Source organism: Anopheles nili, chromosome 2 (genome assembly GCF_943737925.1).
Source record: "Anopheles nili chromosome 2, idAnoNiliSN_F5_01, whole genome shotgun sequence".
NCBI lineage: Eukaryota > Metazoa > Arthropoda > Insecta > Diptera > Culicidae > Anopheles > Anopheles nili.
The window spans coordinates 69,266,426-69,283,625 of record NC_071291.1 but is presented as its reverse complement, the minus strand read 5'-3'; the positions used below and the strand labels follow the sequence as shown (position 1 = coordinate 69,283,625).

General features: G+C 45.7%; 1 protein-coding gene across 1 annotated transcript; it reads left to right on the top strand.

Moving 5' to 3' along the window:
• The first annotated feature begins 2,001 nt into the window (after window positions 1-2,001).
• On the top strand, window positions 2,002-7,137 carry LOC128721949 (malonate--CoA ligase ACSF3, mitochondrial). Its single transcript, XM_053815759.1, has 3 exons — window positions 2,002-2,596; window positions 4,719-4,811; window positions 4,893-7,137. Exons 1-3 carry the CDS (start codon window positions 2,164-2,166, stop codon window positions 6,455-6,457), a joined length of 2,091 nt encoding a protein of 696 aa, XP_053671734.1. The 5' UTR covers window positions 2,002-2,163; the 3' UTR covers window positions 6,458-7,137.
• The last annotated feature ends 10,063 nt before the right edge of the window (window positions 7,138-17,200 follow it).

Genomic DNA, 17,200 nt, shown 5'->3' with positions numbered 1-17,200 from the left:
AAGGTGCTTCCAAACGTAGCAGAAGGAAGGTGTAACTCGGTTCGTGTTGAGAGATAGGAAGAAGGATTACTCCACGTTTTTTGGCGTGCACCAATGTGTCAATATACAAACGAGAAACAAAGTGAATCTGAAACAAATTAATCTGAAATCAAATTATACTTACCTTCGGAACATTTACTATCTAAAACTAGGAAAGGGGCGAAAACGGATCTTGGAAGTGACACTTCTTGACTGTGTCGGGTAGTGTGACCTTATACAAGGTCACTGACAAGATAGATTGTAAAGAACACATACACGCCAGCACAGTCTGAAGGAATTTTGGTGGGAAAAATCAATGAGAAAAGGAAGAACGAGAAGGCGAGAAAATATGAGGACAATATTTAGTATTTCCAATGCAGATTAATACTGCATTTGTTGCATATTGTATAACATAATGGTACGATAGCGGTGCGAAAGCGTCACGAAATGGAACTGGATGGCAGCATTAAAGCGAGCGCGAGAAGATTTTTGATGCTCGAACAAACGAGGGAATGGCGCCTGCGAGTATTACGATGGCGTAGAGTTATGAGTGAGGTACTGAATGGCGATCGTAGTTATGTGCGTTTAAAATATTGATCATCAATCATAAAATTCACACATGCATGCATACATAAGCTAACGTTTAAATACGGTTTACTCACCTAATGCAACAGGAGAACCGAACCGGATGCATCCTGTTTAAAGCGAGGAAAAGGAGAGCGCAACAACAAAGCAGCATAAAGTAACATTGAAATAGTGTAACTAACGGAATCGAAGGCCCGCTTCGTGACAATTTTAAATACCTGAATTTTATTTTTTTCATTCTGTTCTAAGCACTGTTTGCGCCTCTATTGAAGCTCGTAGTTTAGTAGTCGATTTTATCTCGAGTCCGTTGATTGGTTCCGCCGTGTTTAATCACGGATCACGTGGAACGGATTTACAAATTCAAAGCGCCATTCGTTTATCTTTTTCCTTTTTCTGTTAGTGCAAATTTTTCCATTTTATTTATTTGAAAGTAACACACATTGTGGAATTTATGTTTATTTATGTTTAGTAGTTCAAATGAGCGACGTGATGTGAGGTTGTACTAATTCTATCGAATTCAATGGCAAAAGACTAAACTTTAGGAGATGCACACACAGTGCTGCTTCTCAGGGCGTGAACGCTGGTTTCTGTTAGTTGCGAGATGGATGCAACTTTTCCTGCACTTGGTTCGTGTAGACGACATGCGAAAATTTGCAAATTAGCACGCCAAACACACATTCATGCATTCTGTGCGTTAGCGTATATGTAAGAAGAAAATGCAAACAATTCACATACGATGCGATGAAATGCATAGGAAATCGCTCCCAATGGGACCGCGAAACGATGCAAACGGCAACGAATGCAAAGTAACAAGGAAACCTGTCTTGCAAGGTGCATGCCTCACCCGGAGCATAACGATGTATTGGAGATGCAAATAAAACGTAAAACAACACAAACTAAAATACTGTTTGATATAACTTTTTGTGGACAAGAGCACAATTTGAGAAAATCTTGCTCCTCGTATAATCGGCAACATGAGTATGAACAATGTTGAATGATATTGTTAAAGTTATGAATGAAAATTGTTATAGTTAAGAATGTAAAGTTATGAATGAAAAGTGTTTTGACTAGTATAAGTTATATTTCAATTACATAACTGTAATAATTATTAAATCGGTTTAAAAAGTTTATAAACATTCGATTTGAAAAAATGTCAAGTAAATTAAATTTCTGTTGTAGGGTTTTACTGTCACTATGAAACGGATGAACCAACCTGCTCGAAAAACAGACGTCAAAATAATCAAAGACGGCGGGGCGAAACGATTCACGTACGGACTTCTACTAAGTTCATGCATTTGTTAAAACAGCAGCGAAGCGAATACGAACGTGTTTTTGATTAAACTGTGCCTAGATTTAAAAGCTAAGCGGAGAACACAATTGGCTCCGCTTTGAAGAAAAGCGAAAATCTTAGTGCCCATTGATGGTGGTGTGCAGTGTTGGACGAGTGAAAAATTTCCATTACAATCCTGAGTGAAAACGCATTTCATAACTCACCGCTAGTACGATACCCTGCACCACACTAGTGCAGTCCATACTTTCGCTATAATCGTCACTGTGAATATGACGAAATTTATACTCGCCAGGCATTGCCTGGGAGTGGCCACCGGCACACTCGGTTCCACAGCCGTTGCACCTCGGTTGGAAGCCGCAACCTGGTTCAGGCAGTACTACTTACATCTCCGGACACAGTCATCCCGAGTGGGTGGTCCCCGCGCTCTTTCCACACATGCCAGCAACCGTAAACCGGCGGCAAAGGATTTCGACGACGGTGACCGGCCTCCAGTAGATCCGGAAGCTGTACATGCGGATCTGCTGAAGCGGCTATCGAAACTATACGAACAGGAAGTGGCCCGCGAGCTGATCGTGCCGCCGTTCAAGCGAGCCCTGTTGTACGGCGAAAAGGCCGCCATACGTGACCATGTAGGCGATTTTAGCTTCATCCAGCTCTACGAAGCAGTCAAACGTCTAGCCGCTCAGATATCAAAAAGCTGCGGTAAGTATGCTATATGATGCAATCTGATCCAGTGTGAGCACAACATGCATTTGGATGCTCGCTGGGTTGTCTCGCATGCATTCTTATTTTGGAAACCTGACATGCCGTTCGAGGCCACACGCCAATCCTGAACGACGGTACGGCGACATCGACCCGGGTGAAGGATGACTGGCGCCTTCAGAAATAGCACAAGTGTTTTGCAAATACAACCCACACCTCTATTGTGCGTCCGGATTTCGGTGGTTTTCTTTCCATGCTTTTTTGCATGTGAATAACATGTCCGTGAGAATAATGTTTTCTCAGCGGGCAGCGAAAACCGGTAAAGCAACAGGCAGTCTAAATTTGCACACACAGGAAAACGACGCGAAACTGAAAAACAGCGAAAGCTGAATTGCGTCGTTATAATATCGTTTCCGTGACTTTCGGCAGATTCTATCTAAAAAACGGTACTACTGTCCTTGAACTCTGTGTTTCCGTTCGAAATGTCTAGGGAGGAAGGTCAATGTTAACTATGTTGTTTACAAATTGCAGAGTCGATCACCTTGAAGATCATGCAACATTTTTCGGACACTTATCGTTTCTTCGTTACTAATGAACGGCCTCTTTCGCTAGTCTTAAAATCCGGTTGGAAACGGAACGCTTAAGGGAAAGCAATTAAACATGATATTTTGCATCGGTGATCATATTTCGTACTGAGTAAGCTATATCTCCATCGCGAGCGAAACTTGATCGTGTTGCGATCTGTTTCAATTTAGCCAAAACATCGACCTATGCTTCCATACTTCTTTCGTAAAACATGCGCGTGGATCTAAATGCGTAGCATGTAAACATTAACAGTCTATTTTGCAACCCCTTCCTTCACATAGCATTCTTCTACCGCGTGCTTTATTCAGCAGAATTTGGCGAGATAAGATCTACGCAATTTGCAATGTGCTCCTTGACCACGGCCTGTTGTGTCGCGCATGACAAACGATCGGCGTCACAGATCGAACCGTACAGGTTCACTAGCGGCCGTAGTGTTGGTATGCTATTTTTACCAAACGTTCGTTTAGCGCCGTGAAATGTTTTGATGACGATCATCATTGATCGCGTACTGTTGGAAAGCCGGTAGAAAGCAGCAGACTGCAATGATGCCTTTTCTATCGTCTGTGGTCGGTTGACAGCCAACGAAACAACAATGCGCGATAACCCACTCCCTGGGACACCGCCACCTTGCCAGTAGTGTGTGCAGCATGTTGTTTTTGTTTTGGTGTTTTGCTTCTCTAGCTTCGGTCATGAGCCTAAACAAGAAATAATTCATCTAAGATTAACTATGGCACGGGTATAAAACATTGTGGACTAGCGTCTTTTTTAGCGTAGCTGGGAAAGTCATAAATTTGTCAACTACTGAAAAAACGAGACAATGTAATATTATTATTTTTATTTTATTATCGCCTTAAGTATATAATTAAACCGTAAATTCCGTAAAATCTACCAAATCAACCAGAAAATAATAAAAACACAAATTTAACATAAAAAAACAACTATGCAACTAAGAATTGCAATTTTCTTTATCACTAATATTATATACCTTTTTAAACACACCTGTTGCTGATTTTCTGATCTCTTCAAAAGTTTTTTTATAGGATCAAAAGTTTGACGCACCTGAGCTTAAAATTGTCTAAACGATTGATGAGGGAGTGGAGAACGGAAATGGAAATATTGTCGCAGTTTACATTCAATTCAAAATTTTGTTTAGGGCGAAAAAAATCCACATCCTTATCGCGCGATCCAAGTTAAAAAAACATCAATTTGCATTCCAGCGTTAAATGAATTGTACAACGAAGATGAGATTTTTTTTGCTTCAGACATATTTGATTACACGGATGATATTCTGATAGGTGCAAAAACTTGCTAGTGCAAGCTGGTGCCAAAAGCCACAGGCTTGTGAATATAGTAATATTCGAAAAGGAGTAGAAATTGCATGATACTTCAATTAATTTCTTCGCTGATTCACTTGTGGATAAGCGCTAATGATGATAAATTTATTATTATATTTCAGTTTTTACATATGTGTGTTTTATACAAGTATGATCACGTAAACATATTAATATTAATTCTTTTCTTTTCTCACCATTGCCAGGCAGCGGCTCCCAATCCCGTGTAGCATTTCTTTGTCCGAATAATATTACATACGTCATAAGTCAGTGGGCTTGCTGGTTCTCGGGACAAATTGGTAAGACTAGATCGCGTGCTGTGACTTGGTAATATTAATTTGAACTTTATGTCATGCTTATTTTTCCTCGCATCTCCGTAGCTGTGCCCTTGAACGCCAAATACCCAGCCGACCTGCTTGAGTATTACATTAAAGATTCCAGCGCATCGCTACTGCTGACGACGCCAGAGTTTCTTTCTCTCGCCGAGCCGTTGGCAACGAAGCTTCAGAAACCGTTGCTTGTGGTTAACCACGAGCTGATTAACACGACCGCCGCGGATGGAACCAACGGAAATGGTAACGGAGCGACCCCGACTTTCTCGAATGATATTTCCTATTTGGATCCGCGTAGGGAAAATCTATTGCAACTAAACGATATGCTCGTAGTTGAAAGTGCACTAAACGGAGAGTTCTACCGCGATGCGAACGCGCTGATTTTGTACACCTCTGGGACTACGGGCAAACCGAAAGGAGTAGTGCTTAGCTATGCCAACCTGGACGCACAGCTGAATGCTCTTTCTCACGCTTGGCAGGTCACCTCAGCGGATTCAGTGTTGCACGCACTTCCCCTGAACCACGTGCATGGGACAATCAATGCGCTGAATCTACCGCTAACTGCTGGAGCGAAATGCGTAATGTTGCCGAAATTCGACAGCAGCAGCGTGTGGAGCTACCTGCTGAACGTGAACATGACCACGAAGGAACGCGTGAACGTGTTCATGGGTGTGCCGACGATGTACGGTTTGCTGATCCGGGAGTACGACAGCGTGTTCGGCAAGAACGCCCGCATGTGCGACTACGTTAAAACGCACTGCAAAAACAAGATCCGATTGATGATATCCGGCTCGGCACCGCTACCAGGTAACATCTTCGATCGCTGGCAGGAAATCACCAGTCATCGGTTGTTGGAGCGGTACGGCATGACCGAGATTGGCATGGCTATTTCGAACCCATACCTGCAGGATGGGGATATGCGTAGCCGACGGCAGGGTTGCGTAGGAATGCCGCTTCCCGGTGTGAGTGTTCGGATCGTGGAGCAGGAAACAGGTCGACAGCTAACCCTGGAAGGCAAGGAAAATAAAGGTTTCTGGCAGACTACAAATGAAGCGCCTGCAAAGACAGCCTTCCCCGAGGATACCATTGCCGGGCAGCTATATGTAAAGGGGCGTTCTGTGTTCCGACAGTACTGGAAAAAGCCAGAGGAAACAGCTGCAGAGTTTGATGCTGACGGATGGTTCAGAACGGGTGACACGGGACGCTACGAAAATGGCACGGTGCGCATCCTTGGCCGTACCTCGGTCGACATCATCAAATCAGGCGGGTTCAAGCTGTCCGCGTTAGAGATCGAAACGGCACTCCACGAACACCCGGACACGACCGATGTAGCGGTGCTAGGCTTACCAGACGAAACATGGGGCCAGCGAGTAGTGGCAGTGATAAGCTTACGTGAGCCATTATCCGCGACACCCGAGACGTTCAGCATTCCGAAATTGCTTTTGTGGCTTGAACAAAAGCTGCCAAAGCAAGCCATTCCTAAGGAGATCCGGCTGATGGAGGAGATACCCAGAAATGCGATGGGAAAGATCAACAAGCGCGAGCTAATTGAAAAGCTGTACGGAGGAGACAAAACGCCACCAAGTGGCGTTACGGATGGTACGATACCTTAAATGTCCTTTCACTGACCCAAGGGCGAAATAACGCACACAGAACTGTATTTATTTTATGCACCTTATGTCATCCGGCGACGAGCCATAACCAAACGACGCATGTTCCAAGTAGTACGTCGCCAGTAGAAGGTGGTCAATATTGTACTAGTCACTCCGCCTCTAATAACTTCCCATGTTCATACATCACGGGAGCGCTTCCCATGTTCATACTATCATCAGAAAGTGCTGCTGTGAATAAACGGAGACCGTTTGCTGAGGCAAGGAAGTTATCTTTTTGGGGAAGTGAGAAATTCTAGAGTCACAGTTGATACACTGCATTGTTAAGAATCAACTCATTTTGGTCATTGGCACACGACGCTTTACGTAATAATAGCCAGACCTCACGAACCCGTGCCACCATTCTACTTAAGGTAGGGAAAATGTGCCTGTACGTTTTGTTGGCCATCGTGCAATGAAAGTTAAAGGTAAGGACATGCCCCCCTACGCAAAGCTCCGTAACATCGCTTCAATTATGTTTTTAGTAGATAGTTTTGGATTTCACTGTTTATCTTCCAATCATGTACTGTAGAAAGGGGTTTGAAATTGGTACGAAAAAATCATCAAACTTATATGAGACGGTAGGACATCTAATTGAATGAATGAGACTAAAAGTAAGATTGACGACAAGTTATAAATTCGTTAACGAATTTAATGGAGTGCAATGTTTGTTTCCATAAACAAATATCCGAAACAAGTAATGTTGAAGATGAATAATCAAAAGCACTTAATGTGAAAAAAATGGCACATTTCCATCAGCATATTTGAATAACAATTTACATTATTCGTTAAAATCTGCCATCGTCCTTTGACTTAATACTAAATGTTCTGCTTCTTGCCAAATAGCTCCTGGATAAAGCTAAGTTTTTGAATATTGTAGCTCGTTCCAATAAAGTAAACGTATTAGATTCATACAAAAGGATATTGGAGGAGCTTTAGTTACTTTTCATAGGCTGATGAAGCAAGCAGTTACGATTAAACGGTTAAAACTTAATATGGTCAGAAGTCTTCATAGTACTCGTTCGTGCTAGTACGAGTTTTCGATGGAAATTGTCCAATATTTCGATGTATCGTAATGTCTGTGGATACTTTGTTTCCTTCAGTTTTATATAAAAAGTAGTTGGGTTGGATTCCATATTCCATTAAAAAAACAGCTAATAAACGGAATAACAAGATGCTTGGGTAGCATAAATTATGCAATACTACAGAAAGATTGGCTAAGTTCAAAAAGGGGCACTCCATCACAGTTTTCAACCTGCGAAAGTAAACGGGCCGTGAGATCGACTATCAGACGGTAAGAACAAGTGAGCTAGACAGCGACAGGTGATGGTAAACATCGAACCAGCCATATGACTGCAAAGTGCAAGAGCGCAAAAGAGATGAAGGACATTCGAGAGCGAGAGAGAAGGAGGGCGCGCGCACGAGCAAGAGAATCGGACGGTCATTCCGCACGGGGAGGATATAATCTTGCTCGCAAAATTCAGAAAAAGCAGTTGTATTGCGAGGGTGTGTATTACTTTGACACGGCGAGCTAACATCCTGCAAATCGGTCTGCAGCCCGCTGATTAGGGCTCACACCCAGCACATCGGAACAGCACGAATCGAAGGAGTTTGCATTATAAGGTGTGTGTTTAGTGCGTTTTTCAGGCCGTGTTTTTCTCGGGGATCGTGGTCGTTGACGGGCACGGGCTGCCCCAAAAGCTCGACCAGCCGTGTGTGTGCGCCGAAGCCTGCGTGCGTGCGTTCGCCTGGTCGTGCTAGCTTTCACGAATGTGTGTCCTGTGCTCGATCCGGTAAGGGTGTTGAGGGTTGTTGGGAAATGTGCAAGGGTAGGAAAAACCCCAAACCAGCGGACCAATCGAACGAAAAATTCTGTATCAAAATGTGAGGAGCAAAACGGCACACTAAGAAAAAAAATCAACCTTTCGGAGCACGAAATAATATCAGCACGAAAAATGCGAGCAGCGAGAGATTGCGTGGACGGATGGATGTGATGGATATTGTGAGAGAGCTCGTGGGATAAGGCGCACACACGCGAGAGAGCGAGCGCGCTCGTGAGCGAACGAAAACGGGTCGCGGTGAGTTGCGAGCATGAGCAGGCAAACCGAAGAGAGAGAGAGAGAGATAGAGAGCGAGAGAGCGAATGAGCACACGAGCGCGCACACTGTGTGGTGCACACAAAAAGTTAGTAAGCGCACACAGGGTGCGAGCAGGAAGCCAAAAGTAGTAGTAGCATCAGCAGCAGCCACAGCAGCACCCAGAGCGCCCGCAGCTAAAGTAGTAGTACGCGGCTAGTGATTAGTGATCGTGTCCGTAGTGGTGGTGGTGTTGGTAGTAAGCAATCCGCAGCGAAGTACTAGTACTCAGTCGGCAGCAGAGTCAACATTAAGGGACGACGTTTCAAAGAAAAAGTAGAAGAAAGAATAACAGGGTGGACACGAAAAATCCCTCTGGAGAATCGGTTCCTCGCGTAAGTCGGTGAGCTTTTTTTTGTTCCTCCCACTGGGTGGGGGTCACCCGTGCCCGCTGGCGCTCCAGCCCCCCCTTCTCCCCTCCCTCAAACCCCATTCGTGCACTTGCTTTACTGTGAGTTCAGCTCCCGCGCCCCGTGCTGCTCCAACCCGCACGTTTACACAGCAATCGCGTGTGCGTGTGTGTAGCTGGGTGGCCGTGAATTCGGCAGAGTGGAGTTAAAAAAAAACACACACACGGTCCGTGTAGTGATTTGCCCACGGAAGAAACGACCCTTCGCGGTCGAGGAGCGTGTGTCGTAGTCTCGAAATCAATTTCGTTCGGCATTTTCTTTCCCATGCTCTCGCAGTTGGCCGCTACGGTGACGGACACCGAAGGGAGGAGGTCCTTCGATCGAAAGCAAAGGTCGTACGGTTGGATGTTGTAGCAGGGCACTAGAAAATCCATACTATCCTCGTCCTCGTCCTCTCCGGTCCTCACCGTTCTCACCTTTTTGATTCCGTCTCAGCTGTGGGCAAAGTGGGGGGAGGGTTGTTACATATTCTTCCTGCGTCCACCATACCAAACCTCATGCAGGATGCATCGGGCAGGAAAATGGAAAAATTCTACCCTTCTGCGAGGTACCCGGACCGCCAGCAGAGAGAAGGGCTTGCTGGAAGTAGACACGAACCGTGCGTGCACATCTGCGCACTTGTATGCGTGTGTGTGTGTGTGTGTGCATAGTTGCATGATTTTGTTTTTTTTTCGTGTGCTTGTGTGTATGTTCGTGTGGGAGTGTGAGAAAAAGATTGTCCAAAAAATGGACACACACAAAAACGCGAACGATGCAACCGTCGATGGAAGCTGCACAAAGTGGAAACACTTCAGAACTCGTGAGGGCTCTACCCTCACCAACCCCAACGGTCTCAACCGTGTACGGTTATCATTGGGTGGGGGGGGGGTGTGTTGAAAAGAAGAACAAGAAGAAAAAAGCCACCCTATCATCGTATCACACTCGCGCGGTGGGTGGGGATAACTCACTATCGTGAAGGCGTGTGTTTATTAGTATGTACATTGGTGTATTTTTCTACTTCGTCTTCTTTTGGTGCTGATGCTCCCCTCCTGATCCATCTCCACCCCCCCCTCCCTTCCCTCCCACGGTTTGGTCTCTGCGCTGCAATATGTGATATGCCGCGCGCACGTGTGTGTGTGTATGTGTGAACACGCAAGGGTGCCGATGGGGGTGGCGTTGAGTGGGGGTGAAAGAGGATGGGCAGGAAGACATCATCATCCCGACGTCGCCGTGCAATTCGATAAGAATCGAAAAGTGTCCTCCAAACGTGTGTTGTGTGTGGCCCAAAGTTCCTCAAAGCGCACAGTGTTGTGAAGGAGGAAGTAAAGTATTGGGTGTGTGGGATTTTCGCGGGGAAGGGAGAGGACCGGGTATGTGGAAGTAAGGAGAAGACAGGTCGAAGGGTGGTGCTTGGTCAGATGGTGGCCGGACGGGTGAGCGCAAATTGTTGGGAGGGTACAATCGAGTGAGCGCGCGCGCGAGAGAGAGAGAGAGAAAGAGAGTGCGCAACCCTGCATTGGCGAAACCGAGTGAGAGCGCGAGCGCGAATGGAGCGTGAGAAAAAGCCCTCGCGAGATTGTGTGACCAACGAAAGTGAGCGAGCGAGTGAGTGGCGTGTGTGCGCGCGCGAGTGTGTGCCAATGCGCCTAGAGACTAGTTCACTTAGTATTTGGGGAGAGCTATTTAGAAAAGACGGTCCCTTCTAGCTCCTCCATCCAGCGGTCCCGCCATCCAGGGAGAAGGGGAGAAAAACACGACCCCTGTTTGTCACGAAGCCACCCTTTGCATCGCTTAGCTGCCTTAAAGGTTTGGAGCGTAGATGCAAGGAAAAGAAAATGGAGCTAGCAAAATCCGAGAAGTGAACAGGCGCGCGCGTCTCCATATTCAGAAAAGCTAATGCGATCGTTCGCGGATGTTGGGAAAATGGTCGAATAAAAAGATCAAGTGCACTCCTTTGGCCAGCGGGTGCTTATGTTTTCTGTTTTGCGTCTCAAGGAAGCACACGTTCACGGTCACACATACACTACCGGCAAGCTTAGTACCGGGAAAATGAATAGTTCCTTGGTCTAGGACTTCGCGACCAACAGGGATACGCATTAAGAAGGGCTGAGCGTCGGCGATCCAGGAAAAGCACGGAAAATGGGTGGGAAAATTATAACAAACCCTTCTGAAAACGACATCAGTGAATTCGTGCGGGATAGTAGGCGATGATGCTCAAATGTCATCCGAACAGCAGGTGCAATTCTCGCGCAGTGTGTGCACGTGTGTGCTTGTGTGAGTTCGCCGTGAATTTGACGATTCTGCTCCTTCCTTCATCGCGCGTCAATGGCTTTGCATTTTTCCTGCCAAATAGAAAGAAGAAATGGCGAAAAGGAAAATCAAAGCGGCGAATTTTGTAGCTGACGCGAGTTGGTTTTGTAGCAAGTGACAAATGAAAAAAAAAAGGAGAATCGGAAGAAAAATAGATAATTTTCTCTTTTCTCCCCTCACCCAGTGTACGTCGCGCGCGCGGTTGTGCTCAGTATATCCTGGCTCTCGGTGTTCTGTCGAGCGGGGATTTTTATGCCTTATTTTTGTGTGTTATGTGAATTTTCGTTACTACTACGGTTGCTGTGTGTGTGTGTGTGTTTGTGGTTTTCTCGCCTTCGTCCTAATGCCTTCTTTTCACATTTCCAGCTCGAGCGTGTGGCATCGTATGTGCAATGATTCCGTCGTCCTCATCGTGACCACCATCGCAATAAACGCTGCAACTTAGCACGGAATTATAGTAGTCTGTGCCACCAGAAATCAATACGCAACCGGTAGCTGTCAAAACGCACGGCGGCGCAAAGTGACAGATGGCCCTCATCCTCCACCGAGAACCGGTTCATTGCCGCCTGTGATTCGTTTCCCGGCCGCAGGAAAGCACCCAACACGCCCCATCATAAGCACGACAAAACCGGCCAGTGGTCAGCGGATGTAAATTAGTTTTCGTCAGCTTCGAAAACGACTTCTTGCTGGTGTCGGGCGGGTCATTCCTTACACCCGGGGTGCAGTGTTATCTTAGTGCCCACAGCTCCTTCGCAAGCCTCCCGATAAGTCGTCGGTTCAGGGTCGTCGGTCAAGGATCGTCGGGACCTTCTTACCGGACGCCAGGACGCGCGCGTATGTGTGTGTACCGCTAAGCAGGGGAACCTTTGTCCTTCCCCGCGGTTGCGTTTGTCACCGTCTATATGTGCCCTATGGTATACGTGTGTCCGCGAGTTTGTGTATCTCTCTTCGTGTGGGTGGGAAATTAGTGTGTGGTGTACAGTGTGGAAGTAGCGTAGTAATTAATGTTTTTTGTGAGCAAAAAAAGGCTAAAACAACAACAAAATAGCGAAATAGAATGACGTGTGCGCTTGTGAGTGAAACCCGACGATAAGAATTGTTCTGTGTTTAATTGTTACCCAACCAAGCGTGAATCGTGCAAAGTAGCCGCGCTCACGCATTTGTGTGCTATTGTTTTGTTCGTCCTTTCGACGTTTTTTATCTTTAACCTGACGCCGGACGAGTCTGTCCGTCAGCATACACCCTGTCAGTGATAGTTCTACAAAACGACAACCGGCACCAATCTAACAGCAACCCAAAAGGTTGGAATTCATTGGCATACTAGCTAACGGGAGTCCAGCAATTCTACGCCACACAAAAACAAGGTAATTATGAGCTTTCGTACGGTATCTGTTCGGTCTGTGTCAAGGGATAATGTGATCGAACGCCTATCGATCGGACCTGGCCGTGGAAAATATGCTTTATGTTTTCTCTCTCTTTTTGTGATATTTTAAAAATTACAACACGTTGCCAAAGCATGTCCCCGGACAGGGAGTGCATCCGAAGCACGGTGCGGTTGGGCAATGTGTGTGCTGTTGTTAAGCGCGCTCCTTCGCCTCCATGCTGTTGTGGTTCTTATTATAGAACATATTATCGACGATTAGGCTATAAAAAGGCATTATGTATGCGTGCGATGCTTCGCTTATTTTTCCTTTCTTCACTCTTTCTCTTTCTTACTCTCATTCGCTCTCTTTCTCACTCCTCCCGTTTCGCCATGTAATAGTCCGCGAGTCGCCTATGGAATGCTGGAAGAAAAAGCGCCAGAGAAAAGGCCACCACGCCGAAGTATTTTTTTACTGGTTCGCTAGGGAGAGAAGCGCTGGAGCTCGATAGAGAGAAAGGGCCAAAGCAGGAGAGTGCCGCCGCCCGCCCGTACGTTGACCTTCTGAAAATCGACATTCTCGAAGCGATCGGTGGGTCTCGAGTCCTTTCAGAAGTTTCTGGGTGGGGAAGGTCGGTTTACCTAAATGTGTGCGACCAAAATTTATCCCTCATTTTATTTCGCGAGCAGGACAGAGGATAGAAAGTGATACATGTTGCACAATAAACTCGTCACATCCGGTCTTAGGATCAGAACTTCTTCAGGATCCCTTTTTTTTGTCTGCAGTAACTTTGGTCCTGTACCCTTCAGTTCCTTTATGTTTCCAGATCATCTATCTCGTGGTGGAACAAATGAAAGAGAACAAATGAAGAGCACTCGCTCGTATTGTTTGATGCGGGTTTGAAAGTGGCGGAAATTTTCCTTTGATGAAAACTAACCTTCCGCCATTCAGAGGAGACACACGGCCTCGTTCGTGCGTCCGCTCTTAGCTCTTGTTTTCTTCCGTTTTCAAGAGAGGCATGCATTATTGCTGCTGCTCCAGGGTCCAGTTTTTTTGCTTCCGTTCTGTGCATATCTGTTGTTCGAAGGGCGGCTGTTCGAAGGATACAACATCTCCAAATTGAACATTTTCCATACCCACCGCAAATAAGTCTAGAGGAATATGGTTTATAAGAAAATCGGCCAAAAGTCGCCTGCCGGGCGTCCTGGAAATTCGAATATCATGCATGAGTACTGAGAATATCGATTCCATTTTGCTTAGGCCCTCTCGACAAGAAAAAGGCACCTCCTGGGTTCGTTCTCGCAAGTTCAGTTCCATAATATGCCTCATTCTCTTCCTCTCTCTCTCTCTGAGCGCTCTTTTTTCTCTTGATTTGGTCGAATTTTCCTTGCCTTGGTATCCAACCCTCTATTTCAATGGGAGCGAGAGGTTATGATGCTCTGTTTTTCCAACCCCCGTTGAGTGGTGTGGATACATATTTTGTGTTTGTTGTTCTCTTTGCCCTTTGGCCGCCCTCCGGTTCTACCAGTTTCCGTATAATCGCGGCACGAACCGCGCTGAAATCGTTTACACCCCCAAGGGTGCCGTCATTTTTCCATAATCATTCCATTTAACTACACACGTCCATTTTGCTGCGCAGCGGAGCCTGTTCCAAATGTCAAATTGAGTGCAGAGGGAGTCGCTGGTTTCTTTTCTGCCGTCGTATCTCTCGCTTTCGTTCTAGCGCGCTCTCTCGCGGTTTCTTGTCATTTCGCGGATACTACTCACGCAAGAATAAGGGAAAAAAGTATACTTAACAACGGGCACACGTCGCGAGCAGAATCGACGGTCCTACTCTCAGCCAGATCTCGAACTAATCTCTCGTTCTCGATGTGGGGCGCTACTTCCGCGAAATCAGCGGAGTATTATCACGGGGAGTGCGTTTTCTAATTTATCTCATCCAAGCTCTCGTGCTTCAATATCAAATCTCTCTTCTGTTCTCTCTATCCATGCACACCTGTTTCGTGGTACGAGTGTCAAGCGCGTGTGTACGTGTCCATATATGTGAGCATCATACGAAGTTATACTAAATGCACGCACGCACGACGCACGACGCACGATAGGGCTTGCTTGTTTAGTTTGTTGCCTTTCTGTTAAGAAGTGAGAAATTTTCCTAGATACAGAGCGAGAGAGCAAGCAAGAGACTCACACGCTCTCACAGAGATTGAGAAGAAGGATCAGTAAGGCCTGTGAAATTGGTCCTCTGTTCCAAACCCGCCCTGTTTGATGGATCCCCAAAAACGCGATGAGCCGCGTTTTGCAACTAACACCAGCAAACGTGCGCCATGCCTGGCTGTGGTACACCTGTGTGCGGTGGGAGTTTCCTCCCCATGGCGTGGAGCGTTGCAGCGCAACCAGTATGATCGGTTTCTTGGTCACTAAACTAGATTCGAGAATACATACTTTTTGGTCATTTAGGGACATCTCTTCAATCCTTCAGGAGACAAAAGCTGTCCCGTTGGCATGGGTTGTAATCAATTCCTTTCTGGAGAAAGGATATGTTGTTGTTTTTTTCTCTGCAAAGCTATATGTTGTTGCATTGGTTAATAAACAAATATTCCAGCAAGATTTGGATTTAATAAAGATAATGAAGTCAATATGGGTGTTGCCTTCCAGGATTTCAGCTACCAATGGAGGCGCCTGGTACCTGGTAAAAAATTCTTGTCTTTTTGGTTGATTAAACCTTTTGTTTTATTTCTGTTACTTTTCTTCATTTATAACTGGTTTTATTTTTTGAGAAAATTTTATCTTTATACAAAAGACTCGCACAATGATTTATTTATTTACATTTATATCACTAAACATAACACAAAGTGATCTTGCTTTTTTTTTCTAAACAGCAGTTTATGGAAATATCTCATAACTTTATTAAATCTTTTTTTGTTTAGTCACATTTCGGTCTGCATTGGAACTGGTTTGACGCGACATCGTAATTCATCCATTGCGTCTTTTGTAGAATGATAATTTTTAAGTTTTTTCTATGATGTCCGGTATAGTCCAACGGCTAACGAATGCCTTTCGTTGAATAAAACTCTGCTTAGCTGCTTTCTCATTATGCTTTTTCTGGGCTATATAAATCCGCTTACCAGAATATGTGCATAAAAAACTGTCTCAGCTATCGCAACAATTTCTCTTGAACGTCTAACGTTAAGCAGTTCCTCGAACGTCCTCGAACATTTCAGTACACCGTACCGTAGCCAAAGGCAGTATAACAAACAAGGACGAAAGAGAGAATGCGAGAGAGATTGCGAAGGAAAGAGAGAATCGGTTAACGGTATCCCTCAAAGCATTCCAGGAAAGGGTCGAGCGAAACAAAATGAAGAGAAGAAAGAAAAACGCACACGAATCCAGCTAACCAAGCGGGTTTTTTTTTTGTTCACTACCACTTTGGGCAGGTGACAGTGTCCTTTATCCTTTATTTACCCGTGGGTTCTAAAAATAGACGCGCGGCATCAAAAGGCAAAATCCGGCACAATGGTGGCCGCGCTGCCTCGCTTTAAGACGCTTTTCAAAAATCCCCTTTTTGGTTTTCCGTTTTCGGGGTGGCGGTGTCCTTTGCGGTGGAAAGGACCGTCACATCCACGAAAGCCACCGGGTGTCCTTTCGGTTTTTTTCATTGGCTCTCTGTCCCGATTTTGCGATTATTTTAGCCGAAGGAGAAAAATGTGTAACGTCGCTGCGTATGGAATGCTATTGTTGGGCGGGCTTTAAGCTAAACAGTGAACGAAAATAACCAGCGTCCTATTCAACGAGTCGGCGCGGACGGAAATGGGTAAGAGAAGAAATGCCCAGCTTCGATTGCTTATCACGGTGGCGCTGATTGCCCACATCCCTCGGTCTCTTATCACGCCCTTATTTTCAAATGGTAAATACGGATCGACGCACAAACTCGAAGCCCCCGAAACCAGCGCTTCCACCGAATCTACCGAGGTGATTCAGGGCTCTCAGGCATCTAGGAAGCCCATCGTAGAAACACCCGTGGGCGAACCTTTCGCTTGTTGTTGTTTGTAAGGTGGCGACTAGATGGCCCTCCGGGTTTCTGCCCCTTCGTCCGGCGACGGTGCCCATCGGCAGTGCAATGATAACGAATTTTATGAATCTGGTGCCCTCCAGACGGCGGCAACTCGGGTCAGGTGTTGGAGTTTCGTTCCACAAACATACACACACCCCTATGTTCCTATGCCGCACTATGAGTAATAAGGGTTGGCTTTTCGGCGGGCTCGCAGTTGAGGTGTTGGTGTGTTGCTGTACAGGGGTGCTATCGTCTATGATAAGCGTTCTGTGCGACGAAGTGTTCGAAATCTAACGCTCTGCCGATCGTTGAAGCGAAAGATGAAGCGAGTTCTGTTTTCGGATATCGATTTGAAACATCGCGAATTGTTTTTGAGTCTGTGGCCTTGTTCATACCCAATAATGACTAAATTGCTTTTTCTCCTATCTGATTATGTTGGTATATTATTATGTGTGATGATA

What these genes read in the sequence shown, in the direction of transcription:
- LOC128721949 (XM_053815759.1), top strand. Translation starts at nt 2,164, where the DNA reads ATGACGAAATTTATACTCGCCAGGCATTGCCTGGGAGTGGCCACCGGC. An exon ending in TCAGATATCAAAAAGCTGCG is followed by an intron (nt 2,597 to 4,718) that starts GTAAGTATGCTA and finishes CACCATTGCCAG; the next exon opens with GCAGCGGCTCCCAATCCCGT. An exon ending in CTGGTTCTCGGGACAAATTG is followed by an intron (nt 4,812 to 4,892) that starts GTAAGACTAGAT and finishes GCATCTCCGTAG; the next exon opens with CTGTGCCCTTGAACGCCAAA.